Source organism: Sinocyclocheilus grahami, unplaced genomic scaffold (genome assembly GCF_001515645.1).
Source record: "Sinocyclocheilus grahami isolate Dianchi unplaced genomic scaffold, SAMN03320097.WGS_v1.1 scaffold1062.1, whole genome shotgun sequence".
In the NCBI taxonomy this organism is placed as follows: domain Eukaryota; kingdom Metazoa; phylum Chordata; class Actinopteri; order Cypriniformes; family Cyprinidae; genus Sinocyclocheilus; species Sinocyclocheilus grahami.
In genome coordinates, this window is record NW_015506241.1 from 104,475 (window position 1) to 126,779 (window position 22,305).

Genomic DNA, 22,305 nt, shown 5'->3' on the forward strand with positions numbered 1-22,305 from the left:
AAAATCACTATTATAATAAAGAGAATCTATTCTAATGACCTTAAAATTAAATAATAATACTAATAATAATCATAATATATATTACAAAATAATTTTAAAAAGTCTATTGTTAGGATCAAGATAAACATTATTTATATTTTTCTCCCATCTTCATTATTTTATGGCTTCAAAAGTAAGCTTAATTTTTTAAAGCAAAATAGAGACGTGTGAAAACTGAAATTATAAAAACAAATTCTGAATATTAATAAATACTGCACAAGTATGTAAATACAACTAAAATAACACTGTTCCTGACTAACTCATAACACCTGGCTTCCAGAAGTTGCGTAAAGCCAGCCAATCAGACTGCAGACTACGAATTTTGAAAAATGTTGCCATTGTTGTACAATATGCATCAGACTTAGCATGCAGCGTCAGACGGCATCTCACCTGCGGAGCAGCAGTTTAGGGTTCTTGCTGTGAACGTAATCCTCCATGAGCCCCAGCAGAAGCGTCCTCATGATGTCTGTGTAATACTCCAGCTTACCGTGAAGCGCTACGGTCAGCAGAGACGCGAAATACACTTTGGCCCTGGCGTTAAAATCCGGACGGCCCTCCAGCGTTCTGATAAACTTCACACAGAGAGATTACGGTTTACAAACGCTAATTAAATCAAATCGACTTCCCTGTGTGATTAAAAGTGTGCAGCATTCAGATTTACATCTTGTTATATTCTAATGTTTATTATGTTTATTACTGTCTGTATGATGGACTTTTGTATGTGGAGGGTAACGATATAAACACTGGGGAGATAATTACAGGCCAGACTTAAAACACTGACGTGTGCTTGTTTATGTGTATGCATGTGTGTCATTAGATGTTAATGTTTAATTGTGTTTGTGCCATGAATATAAAAGACTTTAATGAGAGCGCAGGAGCTGATCGAGTCCTCTGGGGCCGTTTTAGTGTCATTCGGTATAATTGAGCGAATGTCTAAAGGCTTCATCACCGATGTGTGTTGTTCCTGATGAGAAACCTTCGACAATTATCGTCAAATATTAATTTACTGACCTTTCCCGCTATTAACCGCACAGAATGGTTTAAATCGAGTAGGTGAGGAGTCTTTAAATGGATCATAACTACAGTTTGTGTGTGTGTTTCATACATTGATGAGGAAAGTTTTGCTGTTGAGCAGGTTGGAGAACTGGTTCAGCGCCTGGGTGACCGTAGCCCTGCGGGATTCTGGGATGTCCAGTTTGCCGGTGATCATGACGTCGTTGGCCCCATCCTTCGAGGGCAGGAAGAAGACGCGGTCGGTGTAGGTCTTGTAGTCCAGGAACGGGATCCGGCCCTCGCTGATGTCGTTAGTGTGGTCCTCCATTTCGATCATCAGATCTGCACCGGAAATGACACGTCCAACGTTAATGACGTGCTTGCTTCAAACTCGACACTGCAAATCCAAGTAAATTTATGCAGACAGTTCTGAGATTGCGTTTTAAAGACCAGATTGACAATTAAAGACCAGCTCAAGATCCCAGATGTGCAGATTGTTTTCATTTGTCCGTATCAAAACCACACTTTTTTGAGTGAGTGAGGGAGGGAGGATTGAATTGATACGTGTTTTTATGTTCTCATTCCTGTTTGTATATTCTTAGTAAAAAAAAAAATGTTTTAATTATTTTATTATTAATAAAAAAATGTAAAATACTAAATACTATACACGTATTTCTCAATAATTTATATTGTTCCGTATTGAATAAATTCACACAACAAAATCACACACAAAAAAAACACTGCAAATACCATGCACTGATGGATTTTTAAAAAAAAAGAAAAAAAAAGGGTAGAAGGATAGATAAATAATGGATTAATTGAAAAATAAAAAGTAATAAATAAATAGATAAAAAATGTGAATGGACCGATAAGTGACTGTCAATTAAAAAAATATTTGTAAAGATAGGAAAACAATAGATTAATTGATAAATAAATAAGTGGATGGATAGATATATATATAAATAAATAAATATATGGTCAGATAGATAACCAATAAATTAAAATATGTGGAAAGATATATAAACAGTAGATTAAATGATAAATTCATAAATAAATAACAGGTTGATGAATGAAGGAATAATAAATAAATAATAGATAAACAATTGATTAATCAATAAATTAATATGTATTAATAATTAATATGTATTGATTACTTCATTATTAATAAATAATAATTAATTAATAAATACAGAAATAAATGTTAAAGGACAGATAAATGACTAATAAATAAAAAATAAGTAGAAAGATAGATAATCGATCTAGGAATGAGTGATGGCAGTCATCCAACAACCAACTAGTAAATTAGTGAGGTCAACTAGTTTTAGAGTAGAGTCTTAAATCATCTTTTGCCATGCTCAAAACACCCCTGCTGCCATGGTAACGGGATTATGCGTGCACATGTGACCTGTGAACTCTTTTTTGCAGCGGTCACGAACACTCTCCTCCAGATTCTCCAGCTGATGCTTCACTTTCTCGTACTCTCGCTCTGCCTGCTGGCTCTTCCTCCTACACACACATGATTAGATGAATTCACAAATTCATTACATGAAACCTTCACTCAGACCAACAGATCAAGGGCATTGTGGGAAGTGCAGTTCTTCTTTTTAACCTGTAGCAGACGACGGAGATGGCGATAATCAGCAGCATGGGAACGACCACCGCTGGGATGATGATGGGCAGCGGGAGATTGTACTTCCTCTCGTACCGAACTGAGCCGACTAACCACTCGCCATTGCCAAACTTAATCTGAGAGAGAGAGAGAGAGAGAGAGAGAGAGAGAGACAGACTGCGTTAGGGGGGGGATGGATGAATGAATGAATAGATAAAAGTGGATGACTGAAAAAAACTAATGGATGGATAAACGGATGTGTGGATGGATAGATAAATATATGAATATGTGGATGATGGAAAGATGATTAGATAAATAAATAAATGGGCAGATGTATGGATAAATAAATAAATTATTAATTGAATGAATACATACATAAATTATTAATTGAATGAATGAATGAATGAATGAATGAATGAATGAATGAATGAATGGATGAATGAAAAATATGTGTTGGAGGATACATGAATTTATATATAACCAAACAAATAAATAAATGAGGATGATAAAGAAATCAACATATGTGTGGATATCAATATCAAGATATCCACATAGATCAATAAATAAATGTATAAATAAATAGGAGAAATTATAGAACAATAAATAAATGTAAAAATAAATATTCAAGCAAACAAATAAATAAGTGAATGAATGAATAGATAAATAGGTAAATGTACAGATGGATATATAATTAATATAAATAAACAAATAAATATAAATAGGTGGATGAATGATGGGTGGATGGAGGGATAAATAGATGAATAAGTGGATAGACAGACAAGTGATGGACTGGTGAATATAAATTAAAAATGTAAAAAAAAATATATTTAATGAATTAATAAGTGAATAGAAAGATAAATGGATGTGTGTGTATATATATATATATATATATACACAAAATATAAAATAATGTATAATTTTTTACTTTATTTTAGTTTAAAAAATACTAAAATATTTTTAATTTTAAGATAGATGCATAGATAAATAGGTGCAAATAATTTTTTGTTATAAATAAATGATCAAATATAAATACATGAAGGATGGATGGATAAATAATTATATAAATTAATATAAATAAATGATGGATGGATAAATAGATGAATAAGTGAACAGACAGATAAGTGATAGATGGACTGATGGATATATAAATTATACATATACACACACACACACATTTATTTCTCTGGAAGTAAAAAAGTATATTCAATAATAACTATTTATTAAAAAAAAAAATAGAAACCAATAAATATGTGAAAGGATGAATAAATATGAGGCTTGAAGGAGGGTAGAATGAATGGAAGGATATTGTTCTCTCACCACCAGGTCCAGCGGGTCGGAGCCGGTGTCTCTCCTCTGTCTCTTGGATCGAGCACTGGGTGTGGTTGAGGGCGGGTCCAGGAATAATTTATCATCCTGTAACGTGTTTACATTACACGGGGCGTCTCCCACAAACGCCTGCGCCTCCTTCGCCGTCATCGCTTTAGAAAAGCCACGACCCTGAGGCACACCAAAAAAGCGTTGACGAGCATGAAACCCCCGCATGAATGACATTTCGAGCAGATACTCACAGTGACGATGATCATGCTGTTCTCAGTGATATCTGTCTTGCTGAGGCGATCGAATGTAGGGTCGGGGTGATACTCAAACGGCGTCAGCTCCGTCTGGAGGTTATCGAGCTGCACGTAAGTCCTGAAGAACTGAGACTCGTTGACCACAGGTGACAGGAACATGATCACGGTGTCGTTTTTGTGCTTGGATCGCTCTACAAACTGAGAAAGAGAGAGACTGTGTAAACGTCACTTCTGTAAATTAAGACGATACTTCATATTCTAGCTACACAGACAAACATGTCGGTCCATGACGTTAGTCTAGTTCTAGTCTAGCTTACGTTATGCAAAAACAACCGTTATAATCACCGGAGCGGCAAAATGAATCTATTCGTATCTGCAGTTCGTTGTTTATGATAATGGAATTTGCATCGCGACCTCACAGGGTTGCAAGGTTTTCACAACAAAACCCACCCAACTGCTACTCAAAACTAACCCAAAACAAGCCCAATCACTTTTCGGGGTGGGGGTACATCGATACAAATCGTGTTCCGGGGGGTCAAATACACGGTTTTTGGAATTAATGTATTCGTATCTGCATTTTGTAGTTTATGATGAGGGAACTCATGTCGTGAACGCACAGAATTCACAGGGTTGCCAGGTTTTTCGTATTTGCATTCCAGGGTCTAAATATCACTTTATTGGGGTCGCTTCAACTTTCAGACATGAAATGCAACCCAGCAATAGTGTTAAAGTAGCCCAATTGCACAGGAAAACTGCGGACCTGGCAACACTGAGAATTCAGTCAGTGAGCGTATGCGCTCAACAAAACAGTGCACTGCGTCCGAAATCGCATACTTCCCTACTATATAGTATGCGAAAAACAGTTTGAGAGGCAAGTAGTATGTCCAAATTCACAGTATTCGAAAAACAGTAGGTGAAAAGTACCCGGAGGACCTACTTCTTCTGCTCAGATTCTAAAGTGCGCAAACGATGGACACTTTACTTTCCCATGAGGCCACGGGAGAGGATTTTTGAATGGCAGTGAAGCAACGCAACTGACGCAGGTAGGTCATGTGACAGTACCAACATGGCGGACGTAGTACGTCTGAATTTCATTCATTCTACCCAAATTACTATACTGTGTAGAACGTACCTTTTTAACGGTTGTGATTTAAATTCTAATTAAATGTAGTACCTACTCAGAAAGTACGCGATTTTGGACGCACCGCTGGAGTTTTCAGCACTGACTAATCTAAACGTCACTGATTGGCCATTGCATTCATAAACTCAACAGAAACGTGTGTGATTGGCTGTAAGGCTCAACGGTGCAAAAACAACGCGCAAAGGCAATCTGATTCACAGATCGAAATGTAATTACGCGAATTGACACTTTTCATTCATCTTCACATTTCACACTTAATTTCTTATATTTGTTTATGGAATATATATATATTTTCCTTATGGAATATGCATATATAGTATTATATAAGTTTAATTAAACCTATATGTTTTTGTACAATATTATTTATATAAATAATAGAAACTCAGTAAATAATAGAAATAAAATAAAAGGTAAATTACATAACTATTTCTTTTACATTTAAATAAAACTATTGTCTATTGTTTATATAATGCTGAGGTGTGTATCTCACTCTCTTTGTTTAAACCATAAAAGTTATGTTAAATTATATATACATATATAATGTGTGTATTTTGTATTTTGAATAATTAATGTAATTCAATTAATGCAATTATTAAATGAATAAAAATGTTGTTTATTTTATTATATATATATATACACACACACACACACACACATATTATACACATACACACACATATATATATAATAAAATAAACAACATTTTATTACAACATTTTTATTGATTTAATAATTACATTAATTGAATTACATTAATTAAACATTCATTAAATTACATAAATATAGGCCATATATATATATATATATATATATATATATATATACACACACACACATATATATATATATATATATATATATACACACACACACATATATATATATATATATACACACATATATATATATATATTATATTATAAAATAAACAACATTTTATTACATCATTTTTATTAATTTAATAATTACATTAATTATTCAAAATACATAAGTAATGTTTTTACATTAGTATAAGTAAATATTAAATTGAATACGGAAGACTATATATAATATTTATAACTCATGTTATATAAGTTAATATTACAAAATTAAATATCACAACATTATATATTTTTATAAATTTAATAAAAACATTCATTAAATTACATAAATGACACAAAATAGGCCATACATATATATATATATTGTATGTACTACATAAATAATATAAGTAATAATTAATATAAATTGTAATATTACAGTAATAATTGTGCACAAGAACTGCAAGTACCCAGCAATGACAAAGACGCCCTATGCATTACTATCTTATTGTAATGATGACATAATCCCAGGAAATGCCTCTGCGCGCTGTCCGAGAGCCGTCCGTCTGCTGAACAAACACCTGTGGGAGCGACTGTGACAGCCTAGCTCCCTGAAAAACTGATGCAATAAAGTCTGCTAAAGCCGTCAGCAGGCTGATAATCATTAGGCCTGCAGGAGCGTGTGCCCGGTGGCCACACACAAAACAGCCCAGCATTACATAACACACGCAGAGAGAAGGTCCTGTGGAACCAACCACTCACAGCGCCAGCCCTTCAGAGTTTCACTGAATTATTGTGTGTGCAGTGCATGCTGGGAAATGCAGAATCGTGACTTACCCTGTAGGTGAAGCGGACCGTTTTTGTGGATACGCCTTTCTTTCCTCTGCCCACCTCGATTTCCACCTCTCCGGTTTTGTACAGTTTCGCCGGGCCGATTTCACACACCACACTGCCAGACAAACACACGAAAACTGCTTTAACTAAAGACCCAGACACTCAAGTTCTACCAACATCTGTCACATGCTTTTGAGTACCACAAAATACTATTTATATTGTATTGCAATGTTCATAAGCAAGAAAATCACTTTTTACAAACTGAAATTACACTTGCCTTTTGTAGAACTGCGAACTTTTGTTTGTTTTAATTCATTTTGAATGTAAATAATATAAATAGAAAATAAATTTCTTAAAAATCTAAATAAATACACCTAGATATATATATATATATATATATACATACATACACACACACACACACACACATATACACACACACACTTAATTCATATTATTTATTGACATCTACTAAATAAAATTCCAAATCTTATATATATAAAATTGTATTATTATTATTTACATATAAATACATATACACAAATAATTCTATGTTTTTACATAATATAAATGTATACACAAATTATAAATACATTTAGACATTCATAAAACTAATTATTAATTTACTTGCATTATATTATTTATATTATTTACATATATCTATGTGTGTGTTCAAATAATATTAATAGAATATTAAAACTAATTTAATGTTTTAACAAACAATATAAATAAAGTTGTAAATACATTTACAAATTTATTTAAAAAAAATATTATATATTATTTTAACACATATTTAATATTTTAATACATATAAATAAATGCATATACACAAATAGAACTGTTATTGTATATATATATATATATATAAATAAAAATAAATTAATAATTTAATTGTATTATTATTTACGTGTTATTATTATTATATATGTGTGTGTGTGTGTGTGTGTGTGTGTAAATAATATAAATAAAATAGTAAGTTAATACTTTTAAAAATGCATTAAAATATTCTATGTTCTTTGAATGACTATCTTATAGTTTCTGCAAACTGAAGCACAAGGTGGAATAATTTTCTGCACACAGCATGCCACAGATGCGGTCCATAAAGCTTAAGCTATATTCAACCCGGAACGTTCCTTTAACCCTAATGGATTCTAGATCAGGTCAAAATGTGCAGAAGACAAGATTCATTAGTGCTGGACCAACTTTTCCCACCCAGACACCCAAAGCATCAGTGCTGAACAGATGAGCCCACAGATTCCAGATTCATAACGGCCGAAATCAGAAAACCAATCCTCTGTTACCCCCAAACCTGGACATCAACCTCCCCAGACAGACTCTTCTGACAGCGATCTCTCCACAAGCTTATTTACCATTCTGAAGCCAAACTCTCCTGTGAAAGATCCTTTTCAAACTTGTTAGCAGCCAGACAAACACTCAGTCAGGCAGAACGCTCACAACAGAGCTGATAAACCCTGATGTAGAATCACTGACTCAGCCAAGCCTGACATTGCCTGTGAGAAAAGCTCCGAATCCACACAGCACGCTCTATATTTCAAACCTGTACAAATCTAACGTTGTTCTACAAGAGGAACCGCAAAGACAAACTCGTGCATGCTTAATATTTCAAGCACAATAGGACGCCTTGAGCAGATTCTAAAAGGCATTATTTGGATCATACTTGGGGGCATTTTTACATGTTTGAATTCTGGGTAATTCTTTTTTAATTAAGCTTTGACTGAACCAGATTTCTTGAACAGGACATTTGCTGAAAACCAGGCCATTTGGTACCACTGAGATCTGCACGCGAAAAGTCCAGCAGGGATTTCATTTAATGAGAGCTCTCGTTCAGCACCAAACACACTTTGTGAGAGTTTATGAAAAATGTTGTGATGTATTGCAGTAACCGAACTTGTTTAGTTATTCCTGTATCCGAGCCGCCAAACACTCAAATATAGAGACCATGAAGTCACACAGGATTAAAGCTATGCTCAGCATTTTTAAAAGCATTACAAGCACAAATCCCATGTTTTTTTTTATTAGATATGACAGATAAACTATTATATAACATAAAACTAGTTTTAAACACATCAAACGTTTATATCCCTCAGTAAAATAGTGATTTTGGCCTGACCCACCTCAGAGGTCAGACAGTTTCGACTTTCTATAACAATTAAAAATATACAATCTCAAAATTTTTATAAATATTTTAATGTAGACTGGATTTTATTTTATTTTTTAGGGTACGTTTATCAATAAGTATAAATCAATGTAAGGTCCCAAACAAGCTAATCTTTTTATTTATGTAAAAACATTTTATTAATTGTATTATATAATACTATGTATTTTAATATTTTATATTTGTATAAACAATCTTTTTAATTTTGAGGTTTGTTATATATATATTATGTATTTATTATTATGTTTACTGCAACAACATGACCAATCGTGGTGTGTTAATTTAGTTGACGAATAATTTTCGTCATAATTTATCAACGTCATTTTTTTTACCGACGACAACGAGACGATAATGAACTAAAACTATGACGTAAATCTATTGACATTTTCGTCAACGAATAAAAAAAAGAGACGAAAATGTTAGGGAGGGACGATTTGGGAAGAGATTCAATTCAGAACAAATCTGCTGTGTGGTTCGAAGGTTAGATGCTTACATATAAACCGGTGGGATATAAGCTAACGTACACTTGCTGCACGTCGCATAAAACGTAAAAAAATGTCAATATGTGGGAGTAAGAGAAGAGCAGACATATGGATAAATCTGACGACGTAAGAGAGAACTCGATTCGGTCCGGTTTTCTGAGCGCAGACACTGAAGCATACACACACAGAAAGCGCCTCTCACAGCGCGCGAGTACTCTCTCGCGTCTCATGAACGGAGAATTACACACAAAATGATGTTGAATGGTCTGTTTTGACGAGTATTCGCGTAAACATAGTTTATTACGTCTTAAGTGAACGTAAACAGTAGGGAGAACGTGTATCAGTACATTGCATCCATTTGCAGCTGCGCATTCAGTTTTAAAGGGACAGCAGCCTTATTTAGTTGCTATTGTCCGAGTCATTGATGTTAACCAAGCAACAACAGAAAGACAGAAAGTCACTCACTCCTCTTGACTGAAAAACTTTAGTAGCCCTAAAGATGAATCTAAATTTATTTATAGAAATACATATGTCTGCTTGAAAGAACGAAGAATATGGTAAACAAGTTGCTATAAAGAATGCATAATTAGCCTATATAATCATTGGCATTTCATTAAAAAGAAGACCATGTTCTTGTTCTTTATGAGAAGTGGTTTTATTTAATTTTAACATAAAGGCAAGTTGTGTGTCACCGCAGTTAAATCGGTGTCTATCATGATAAAACCTTAATATCAAACCTATATAATGAGTTTGGAAATTTTAGAGAAACGCTTAATAAATGCACTGTAACTAAACCCATTAAATTTTAGCTGACTAAATTTACTGTAGATTTAGTTGACTAAAACTAATAACAATTCAGATGACTAAAATATGACTAAAACTAAATGGCATTTTAGTCAAAAGACTATGACTAAAACTAAATCAAAATTTGCTGTCAAAATTAACACTGGTGTAAACTGTATTTTCTGTAACAAGGTTACAAAATGTGCAATCTTCATATGAAATGACAAGTATACTGATAATTTAATATTTGCTATTTATTTGTCTCGTGAGACTAACAAACAATATCTGAAGTTTAAGCACCTCAATTTACTGAGCACTTGTTGAAAAAAATAATATGCATATATACCTATTCATGTGAAGCGGCTCAGCTTTTGTGTGTGTTGTTACCTGGTTGAGACGGAGTACCGTTCCCGCAGGTGTTTGCACGGCACTCCAGCCACTGTGATGTTTTTAATGTCATCCTTCTGAATGCCAAGGTTCGAGCCCTTAATAGTGACAGCTATTCCTCCTTTCAGCGGCCCGAATCTCGGTGTGATCTGAAATACATTATAAAAACACCTGAATCAGGGAGAAAAGACCACAGAGATGACCAGTCTCACTAAAACAACAGAAAAAGATGAATATTTCTAAACAAGCTAATGTATTCCCAGCAGTAATTCAGCCATGTGAGTAGAACATGACCTGAGGTTTCTACTGATTTTTACTCGAACAATTTGTGAAAACCGGAAAGGAGAACAAGAAAAGTTATAAATTATTGCTTGAACTTTCTCGGGCTGTGTTTTGAGTATTGAGGATTGTCAAAATCACAACATTAATTTAGAAAATGTTTCATAAAACCCAGAGTTTTAGGGTCATTGGCTTGTTTCGGCTCATCAGCGGAGACTCACGTCAGTGATCTGGGGGTCGGGACACTCCTCCGGCTCTTTCGAGGCACAGAGCTGGTCGTACACGCACGAGCTGGACTGCGTGCACCACACACACTGATATTTGGGGTCGGCGTTCGTACACAGGCTGCAGTCTTCACGTCCCAGAGAGCAGTTATACAGAGTGACTGAAAGACAAACCCAGAGTAAAACCACCAGAGGAACTTGCTTAAAAAAAAAGTTTTAAAGGTATAGTTTATATCTAAACCTGTAGGAAATGTTTTGCACAAATAATATGTACTGTAAAAAATAAAATAAAGTACTGTAAATAATAAAATAAAATGTCATAAATATTTTTTACATAATATAAACAAAAACAGAGCATTTTACATAAATATAAATAAAATCAAACATTGGCTTTGAGTGAGGAAACAACTGAATTTAAGTTGTTATATGTGAAGTACTGAAGCACAATTGGAAAATGAATAATTTTTTTGTCAAATCTTTTGAATGAATCAATGGATCCGATTCACAAAATCAGTCTACATTTTCTGTCTTTTAAAGGTATAGTTTATATCTAAACCTGTAGGAAATGTTCTGCACAAATAATATGTACTGTAAAAAATAAAATAAAGTACTGTAAATAATAAAATAAAATGTCATAAATATTTTTTACATAATATAAACAAAAACAGAGCATTTTACATAAATATAAATAAAATCAAACATTGGCTTTGAGTGAGGAAACAACTGAATTTAAGTTGTTATATGTGAAGTACTGAAGCACAATTGGAAAATGAATAATTTTTTTGTCAAATCTTTTGAATGAATCAATGGATCCGATTCACAAAATCAGTCTACATTTTCTGTCATTGTTTACTCATTTTGGTTCAAACCTGTAAGAATTTATTTTAATTTTAAAGGCTTTTTTGCATAAATAATGCAATAAGTAAATGATATAATAAAATAAATCATATAAATAAATAAGTAAATAATATAAATAAAAAGCAGTGGTTCCCAACCCTGGTCCTGGAGGCACCCCAACACTGCACATATTTCCTTTCTCTGACACACCAATTTCAGGAGTCTCTACTAATGAGCTGATGACCTGAATCAGGTGTGTTTGATTAAGGAGACATGCAAAACGAGCAGTGTTGAGGTGCCTCCAGGACCAGGGTTGGGAACCACTGTTCTAAAGTCATTCAATGGCTTTGGGTGAGAAACGACTGAATTTAAGTTGTTATATGAGAAGCATGTAATGTAATAACAATGAATAAGGACTGCCCCTTACAAGCTTCAAAAAAAAGATGCAAAAGCACCATATTTCATATGACTCGTGTGCTATATTCAAGACTTCTAATCTCATTTAACGGCTTTGAGTGAGAAACAACTAAATTTACGTTGTGAATGAATCATTCTTTTGAGTCAAATCTTTTCAACAAATCAGTGGATCTGATTCACAAAACCAGTCCAAATGATCATTCACAAACTGAATTGATTGGATTCTCAAGTTCAACATGTCGCTGAGTTTAACATGAGAATCAGATCATTTGATTCCTTAAAGGGTTAGTTCACCCAAAAATGAGAATTCTGTCATTACTCACCCTCGTGTTGTTCGAAACCCGTAAGACCTTCGTTCATCTTCGGAACACAATTTAAGATATTTTTGATGAAATCTGAGGGCTCTCTGACCCTCCCATAGACAGCAAGGTAACTACCTCAAGGTCCAGAAAAGTACTTAAGGAGACATGCAAAACGAGCAGTGTTGAGGTGCCTCCAGGACCAGGGTTGGGAACCACTGTTCTAAAGTCATTCAATGGCTTTGGGTGAGAAACGACTGAATTTAAGTTGTTATATGAGAAGCATGTAATGTAATAACAATGAATAAGGACTGCCCCTTACAAGCTTCAAAAAAAGATGCAAAAGCACCATATTTCATATGACTCGTGTGCTATATTCAAGACTTCTAATCTCATTTAACGGCTTTGAGTGAGAAACAACTAAATTTACGTTGTGAATGAATCATTCTTTTGAGTCAAATCTTTTCAACAAATCAGTGGATCTGATTCACAAAACCAGTCCAAATGATCATTCACAAACTGAATTGATTGGATTCTCAAGTTCAACATGTCGCTGAGTTTAACATGAGAATCAGATCATTTGATTCCTTAAAGGGTTAGTTCACCCAAAAATGAGAATTCTGTCATTACTCACCCTCGTGTTGTTCGAAACCCGTAAGACCTTCGTTCATCTTCGGAACACAATTTAAGATATTTTTGATGAAATCTGAGGGCTCTCTGACCCTCCCATAGACAGCAAGGTAACTTAATGTAATGTAATAACAATGAATAAGGACTGCCCCTTACAAGCTTCAAAAAAAAGATGCAAAAGCACCATATTTCATATGACTCGTGTGCTATATTCAAGACTTCTAATCTCATTTAATGGCTTTGAGTGAGAAACAACTAAATTTACGTTGTGAATGAATCATTCTTTTAAGTCAAATCTTTTCAACAAATCAGTGGATCTGATTCACAAAACCAGTCCAAATGATCATTCACAAACTGAATTGATTGGATTCTCAAGTTCAACATGTCGCTGAGTTTAACATGAGAATCAGATCATTTGATTCCTTAAAGGGTTAGTTCACCCAAAAATGAGAATTCTGTCATTACTCACCCTCGTGTTGTTCGAAACCCGTAAGACCTTCGTTCATCTTCGGAACACAATTTAAGATATTTTTGATGAAATATGAGGGCTCTCTGACCCTCCCATAGACAGCAAGGTAACTACCACGTTTAAGGTCCAGAAAAGTACCAAGATGATCGACAAAGTAGTCCGTGTGACATCAGTGGTTCAACTGTAAAGTTACGAAGCTACGAGAATACTTCTTTGAGCAGAGAAAACAAAAATAACGACTTTATTCCACATTTTCATCTCTACGCTACTTTGGACGCGCGTTCACGACAGTACCATGACGTGAGCGTGTGGCGGTGCCGGCGCTGACCCAGATCTGGTGTGATGACGTCATTACGCCGGATCTGGGCCAGCGCCGCCACATGCTCAACTTTACAGTTGAAACACTGATGTCACACGGACTACTTTGTCGATCATCTTGGTACTTTTCTGGACCTTAAACGTGGTAGTTACCTTGCTGTCTATGGGAGGGTCAGAGAGCCCTCATATTTCATCAAAAATATCTTAAATTGTATTCCGAAGATGAATGAAGGTCTTACGGGTTTCGAACAACACGAGGAATGACAGAATTTATTTTCATTTTTGGGTGAACTAACCCTTTAATTTTTGTCCATTTTTGAAGCTTAAAAACTTCGGTTCCCATTCATTGCAAGTCCACTGCAAGAGCAATCAGCACATTCTTCAAACTAACTTATTTTATGTTCCACAGAAGAAAGAGTAATGCGGGTTTGGAATGACATGAGGGTGAGCAAATGATGAAAAGCATGCAAAAGCGATTACCGCTAAGACTGCTGTCGATCTTCTTTCCCATGTATTTGTCTCTTACGTGGAACAGAACGTTGGTCTCATGAGCTTTATCAAAGGAAAACTGGAAGAGACAGATCAGAGGGTGAGTCAGACCAGCTTTCAGGAGCGTCTCATTTGGACAAGAGCTCATCTTAGGTAAAAAATATTCCTTTCCGTATCCACGGGCAGTTTGGCAGGAAGTCAAAAAGCAGCCGAAGAGTATATGCTGCTCTCTCCGCTCAACACCTACGGTTCTCTCCTCCACATTAAACACTAGAGACGAATTACAGCCTGGAGACTTTCCAACAGGGGGAGCTATGATCTCAAACTGCCAGAAGAGCCACTGAAGTGTAGGCAGGTGTCCCTTACATTGCTAATTGGTTGCGTATCATTTAGTAAGAGCTTTTTATATAAAAAGATTTACAGTAGGGGAACAACAGTCTGCCTTGGGCAACATGCCGATAGAGAGAGAAATAGACATGGAGTGTGTGTGAAACTAACCGTATAACCGCTGAAAGAGTAGAAGGGTCCCGGCTCTGTCTTGACATCTTCCTCAAACTTCATCAGCTCTGTTCCGATGGTGAAATCACGACCCTGAAGTGTCGCAATTCATAAAACATCAACAAAAAGCATTTTGCCACATTTAATCACAGGTAGGAGGACAGGAAATGATGGAGGAAGACAAGGGAACAAATTTGAAGAAAAAAAAAAAAAAGAAAAATTTGAAGAAAGTCAAATTCGGACAGATCTGTTTAGAGGAAAGTGAATTATGATTTATAATGGATTACAAATGCATTCTAAGTGCACTGGGAAAAAGCATTTTCTCAATTAGTGTTTTTCGCTTGCTGTCCAGAAAACATTAACACCATTAAACATCCTTTAAACCAAGACTGATTGAACTCACCTTGTACGGGTCCAGATTGATGCCCTCAAAACTGATCCGGGTTTTGTATCCGACCGGGATAAGGACAGGATCTGGGTTCTCGAACCGCGGACAGCTCTTGTTCTAGAACCCAGGGAGGACGGAGAACTCAGGAAAGCTGAGTCTGCTGAAGTCCACACTAATCTATGGCTATTTTCTGAGTGATTTTACATTCACATCTGACTTAAATTAATGAACATCCATTGAAACCGAAAAACTCATTAACTATGATGATGTGTATGAATAAAACCGTTTATTTACAGCTGAAATCTAATATATCCTCACTGACATTGGCGACTGTGGCTAATTGCATATAATCCATTTTTCCCATCCATTTTTTTAATTTTATTTTGCCGATTCAGCTAATGTGTTTTGCATTAAAGTCATTTACTTTGTGTCCATTTCATCAGTCATGTGTAGCTGTTCCAGGAAGCAGCAAATATCAAACAGTGTGGAGGCCATTTCTGAAATTGCTGGCATTGGATATCGACAATGATTCAGCTGTGTGCTTCAAGAAATGGTTTTAAGAAAATAAATAAATTAAATATCTAGACCAGTTGGATTTGGTGCTTGAAAACAAGAAGCACATGAAACTAATCAAAGTGGCCCAAATCAATGGTGCTGATAGCAGACATACATCACCGAGACGTTTACTCGATGTGTGCTTTTTCATACGTGTCATTTTTAGCCCATTTCCTCATCTGCAAGACTGCTAAAACACTCGCCGTCGAAGGTTAGAATGAAAGTCAGAAAATGTCTTTATTTGCCTAATATACATTCCTGGTATTAAAGGAACAGTTCACCCAAAAATGAAAAAAAAATGCTGAAAATGTGCTCACCCTCAGACCACCTGAGATGTAGATGAGTCTGTTTCTTCATGGGAACAGATTTGGAGAAATGTAGCATTACATCACTAGATCCTCTGCAGTGAATGGGTGCCGTCAGAATGAGAGTCCAAACAGCTGATAAAAACATCACAAGTAATCCACACCACTCCAGTCCATCAATTAGCGTCTTGTGAAATATAAAGACATATCTGTGTTTATAAGAAACAACTCTTTAAAATTTAAAATACGAGCCCATTGTTTAGAACGGTTTAGAACTGTTTTCACTTGTAAACGGTGCTTAATCTGAGCATACTTCCCTCCTGATTCAGATGAGATGACTTTAAGCAATATTATGGATTATTATGGAATCGTATATTAGCCGGAAGCAACAGTTTGAAGTTAAACATTTCTTAATTATGGGTTTGTTTCTTACAAATGCACTTTTTCACTTTTCAAGACATTAACTGATGGACTGGTGTGGTGTAGATTACTGTGATGTTTTTATCAGCTGGTTGGACTCTCATTCTGACGGCACCCATTCACTGCAGAGGATCCACTGGTGAGCAAGTGATGTAATGCTACATTCCTCCAAATCTGTTCTGATGAAGAAACAAACTCATCTACATCTTGGATGGCTTGAAGGTGAGCACATTTACAGCAAATTTTAAATTTTTTGGGTGAACGATTCCTTTAAAAGTTATCAAGTGCATTAATAAATTATTTTCCATTACAGATGACATCATTAGGACGACAATGGCAGGGAAAATAGCCAATAATTGTTCAAACAACTCAAGGATGGTGAGGAGGTACATTTTTGTGTTTCCCTTCAAAAATTCTATTCAAGTAACTAATCCCACTTTTTTCAATGAATATCCTTGTTTCTCTGTGAAATACATCTGATTATGGAAGTAAAACGGTTGTGAACACCATTTCATGTTGATTTTTCGATTTTAATATGATGCTTCAAACTCATTTTATGATGTTTTGGTGTCGTATACTACCAGTAAAAAGTTAGGGGTTGGTATTATTTATTTTGTTTGTTTCTGAAGTCTCTTACACTCAAGCTGCATTTATTTGATCAAAAATACAGTTAAAACTGGAACATTATAAATTATTATTTCAATTTAAAATGACTTTTTTAAATATGTTGAATTTCCTTTTTTTCAGAATTATTTGATGAATACAAGGTTCAACAGAAGAGAACATTATAATGTAACATTATAAAAGTCTTTACTTTCACTTTTGATTAATTTAATGCATCCATGCTGAATAAAAGTACCAACTTCTTTACAAAAAATTAAAATTAAAATAATAAAATAAATGTAAATAATTCTGACGTTAGTATATGTGTACTAAGTGAGAGTTAACAGACTGTATTAACTCTCATTGGTTCTCTGTTCAGTACCTGTCTGTGTTTGATTATATTGGCGCCGGTTTCCGCATCGCTCAGATCCGTGCAGGTGTGCGCCGCAATGTTCCACTGACATCCCCAAGCGCTGCTTACACAGGAAGTGCATCTGCGGAGAAACACGCGAGCGATTAAAGCAGAGGACGGCAGAGGTTCAAATCAGAGTTCTAGTTACATTTTTCATCAGTGTGTAAATGTTTGGAGTAAAAGCATATAGTCCCGGCGCACTTCAAATAATACTCATTCATCAGCAAAGTCCCAGAGCTCTTAAAACACAAGGAGAAGGGGAAAAAAGAGATGAGAGATCGACTTTCATGTGTGATGAATGAATGAGAAACGAAAGCAATTTCCTGCCCTTGGAGGGAAAAAAAACAAAACGTAAGCAAGTCTCTATAGAATCAAATTCAATTCCAGCTTCAGTGATGCGTTACAATTTATGAGTAAACCTCATCGTTACAGATGCTTGTATTCATTAAACACACAGTGTTGTCAGCATAAAGTGCTGACAATAGAAGCCCAGACAGCAAACGTACGGTGTATTTTCTGCTTTCCGGATTGCCGCTGCGCAGTTGTAGAACTTGTACTCGCTGGACGCGAACTGCACGCTACCGTTCACAAAGATTTGGACTGGAACCGCCACGAAATCTACAAAAAAAATACACAGATAGGGTCAGGAGAAGGTTAGCAAATCACAGCATCAAAGTCTTAAAGATACAGTAGAAAAACAGTCTTAAAGGACAGTAAGGGACTGTTTTTGAAGCAAGAAACCTTGATGAACGTTATAAGTGGACATAAAGTAGACTATATGAGCTATATTTCAAAGTCATAATGAGTTGAATTGGATCGGTCCGATTGTTTAACCAAATCAAGCGATTCAGTGGAAAGAATCAACTCAAAAGAACAATTCGTTCACAAATTAGACAGGTTGGTTTCAAATTAACAGCTAATGGAGGAGAAGATTAGTCAGACTGTCTTCTTTTATGGTGATTTTTTAAATAAATTTTTTTGCCCTTTTTGTAGCTTGGACAGATGTGGTCGCACGGTGTGAAATTTCTCCTTTTGGGTTTCACAATAATAACAACAAAATATACGTTTGAAATAGCATGCAAATCATAAAATAAATAAAATAATTAATACAAATTTTACTTTAATATAACAATTTTTTTTATTATTAGTATTATTTTTATTTTTTACAATTTTCTTGTATTTATAAATGACATTTATAATAAAATAAAATACATTTTTTATTACAAATAAAAGAAAACATGAAATAAAATACTACTTTAATTATTTAATTTGGACTATTGCTATAACGCCACATCATTCTGGACCATTTTAAGAACTGGACTGCTACATTATATGAATTCTAATAATATTAATAATAACAGTTGTTTTAAAAAATAAATGAATAAAACATTAAAACAAAAATAATAAGATGAATATTACAATTTATTTATTATGAACAATACATTATTCCTTTCATTAATTCTAATAAAATTATAATAACATGCATTATTTATTATAAATGCAAATAATAATAGAAAATCTTTAATTACTCATTAAATTAAACGTAAACTATTGCTTTAAATGCTACATAATTCTAGAACATAACTGGATTGCTACATGTAGACAAACAATAAATAAAATAGTTAATAAAATATATATTTTAAATTATTTATTAAATAATTTAATGAAAATAGTCAATTCAAATGTAATTCAAAATAATTAATAATTCAGCTGAGACATAAAATGAGAAGCTTTCAGGAACAGACAGCCCTTCATTAGGGCTAGGGTACTTATAAACAGTGCATTCAGTAACATAGTCAACATTTCAGAGAGTCTGACACACATATGACGTGTCCTGTGTTGTGAGTGACGTACCTTGGTGTGCAGGTGTCAGCGGTATAAGATGCAGCTCAGGTAAGCGGCAACTGATTTGGCCGTCCACCATCCTGCCGTTGCTCTGATAAGAGCCGAAGGCGCAGAGGATCCGGTCTGAATCTCTGAGGATCGGCAGCGATCGGACGTTTATCTCAACCTGAGGGACATTTTACAAACTCTGAACTCACACACTTGTAATGATATGAGAGAAAGGAGCAAAACAATCCGTAATTTCAATCAGGAATCTTTGAAACTACTACATATACTGTATACAGATTAGGGTTGTGACGGTGAGGAAATTTTCCCACCGGTTATTCGACGTGTGACAACACGGATAATACCGGTATCACCGCGGGGGCGGGGGTGCTCCCTCTTTCCTCGCTTTCCTTTGCTTTTAAATAGCTTGTAAAAGCGGCGTGCGCATTTTACTTTCACTTTCAAATAGTGGCAATTCGGCATCAATTGCTTGAATGCAATAACAAAATACAACGTCTAACTCACTTTAGCCTATATATAAAACATAGAACTTTTATTAACAAAACGAATAAAAATACACCATGTTATAGGGCAGGCTATGCCTAATATAAAATAACAAATAACTTACAAAACGAATGTTTAAAAAAACTTCCAAAATCACCTTAGATAAACGGGAAAAGTCAACAGGCTTTTCAAAATCCAAAATACTGGTGCTTTTGAATTTCGTTTCACTCTTCTTGTCTGTCTCACCTCACTCTTCTTGTCTGTCTCACCTCACTCTTCTTGTCCGTCTCACCTCACTCTTCTTGTCCGTCTCACCCCACTCTTCTTGTCCGTCTCACCCCTCACTATTCTTGTCCGTCTCACCTCACTCTTCTTGTCCGTTTCACCTCACTCTTCTTGTCTGTTTCACCTCACTCTTCTTGTCTGTCAGCTCGACTCACTCTCCTCACTGGAGAAATGAAATCTGATCTGTGATGCGACTGTCGTTCGGCACGCTGCATTGAGCAGCCGCGTTCAGTTTTTAATTGTAGTGTCTGTTCTTTAACTGAACTAAATTATTTTTATTACTATAAAAAATCAAAACGACGGTGGGGGTCGGTGCCGCGGTGGGCAAGTGACGTAACCGGTGTTGCGGCTTAACACCGGTATCACCATCAGCACCGTCTATCGCGGCAAGCCTAATACAGATTACAAGGAGATGACTGGTTTGGGTTTGTTCCATGTAATTCAATGCAAAATTTATGGATTTACGATGAGATTCATCATGTTTAGGTGGAACCGCCAGGCTATATGAATAATTAATGAATAATTAAGATTTAATAAGAATGTACTTGAACAAATAACAACTTTTAAACATTTCTCTCAAGGAAACAGCTATAAGCGTCCTCTAAATACACACATCGCGTAATCAGAGAACGTATTGAAGCGCAAAACACAACGACAGCACCTTTATAACAGCATTCTAAACACGCCATCAGCGCCCATTGTGTTTTCACCGTCTGTTCACCAATATGGCCTCGTTGTGTGGGAGACATGCTCAGCTTTTCTCATAATCAGCGCTGAGCAGTCTGGTTTAAAAATAAGACTCTGGTAATTGTGTCCGCGACACTCAGCCTGGTACCTGCTGGGACTTCAAGCAGCTGAGATTTGGCGGGTGGAAAGAGACGATTTTCACACACTGTTGGTTTGGACTCCACAGCCAACCGTTCTTTTCCTCCGCGCGACTGCACTCCGATCTCCTGGTGCATCTACGCAATCAATAACGCATTAGAACATAACACTCCTCATGCAATTAAATACAGCAATGTTATAAAATAACACTCATGTTCAAGGGAAACATGATGATTGTGTCTTTACATTGCAATTTTGTATTGTGTAAATAATAATCGAATAAAAATCATGAATTCAAAGTAGTATATATCTACATATAATAATTAAAAAATGTAATCAAAAATGCATTCAGTTTATATTTAAAATTATATAAAGGAATACAGTACTATACATATATATATATATAGATATATAGATAGACACAGTAATATAAAAGTGTATGTAAATATATATATAATATATAAGTAAAAAACTTGTCAAAAATGTAAAAATCCATTAAAATATACAATTAAATAACTTAAAATATAAAATATATAATTCAAATATAATTATAATTAAAGAATATATATGTAGTATGTAATATATTAATACTATAAAAATATAATACACAAAAAAGTTTAAGAAAATAAATAGTGTATTTAAATATAAAATAAGGAATAAATAAAGCACTGTCAAAAATTCCATTTAATTATACAAAGATAAAAAATAAAAAAAATCTAAATAAGCATTAAAAAATGGAAAAAATTAAATTAAATAAGCATTATTTGTGTTTGTTTCATTTATATTTTTAGTATATACTTAAAAACATAACAAAATATGTATAACGTAGTATATACAACTAATATAAAAATATAACCCTATATATATATCCTATTGTATTTATAATATATATATATATATATA

At 34.6% G+C, this 22,305-nt stretch overlaps 1 protein-coding gene across 1 annotated transcript in view; it reads right to left on the bottom strand.

The window, feature by feature from the left end:
• LOC107566236 (plexin-B2-like) overlaps window positions 1-22,305 on the bottom strand; it is a 192,573-nt gene that overhangs the window by 11,220 nt on the left and 159,048 nt on the right. Inside the window, exons 8-23 of the mRNA XM_016251624.1 lie at window positions 21,413-21,539; window positions 19,813-19,969; window positions 18,465-18,576; window positions 17,929-18,040; window positions 15,679-15,780; window positions 15,276-15,368; window positions 14,769-14,856; window positions 11,316-11,479; window positions 10,816-10,964; window positions 6,991-7,102; window positions 4,210-4,410; window positions 3,959-4,138; window positions 2,642-2,778; window positions 2,438-2,538; window positions 1,145-1,374; window positions 430-611 (exon numbers count right to left, since the gene is read on the bottom strand). Of these exons, the coding sequence (XP_016107110.1) occupies window positions 430-611; window positions 1,145-1,374; window positions 2,438-2,538; window positions 2,642-2,778; window positions 3,959-4,138; window positions 4,210-4,410; window positions 6,991-7,102; window positions 10,816-10,964; window positions 11,316-11,479; window positions 14,769-14,856; window positions 15,276-15,368; window positions 15,679-15,780; window positions 17,929-18,040; window positions 18,465-18,576; window positions 19,813-19,969; window positions 21,413-21,539 (2,247 nt within the window). The remainder of the gene's footprint in view (window positions 1-429; window positions 612-1,144; window positions 1,375-2,437; window positions 2,539-2,641; window positions 2,779-3,958; window positions 4,139-4,209; window positions 4,411-6,990; window positions 7,103-10,815; window positions 10,965-11,315; window positions 11,480-14,768; window positions 14,857-15,275; window positions 15,369-15,678; window positions 15,781-17,928; window positions 18,041-18,464; window positions 18,577-19,812; window positions 19,970-21,412; window positions 21,540-22,305) is intronic.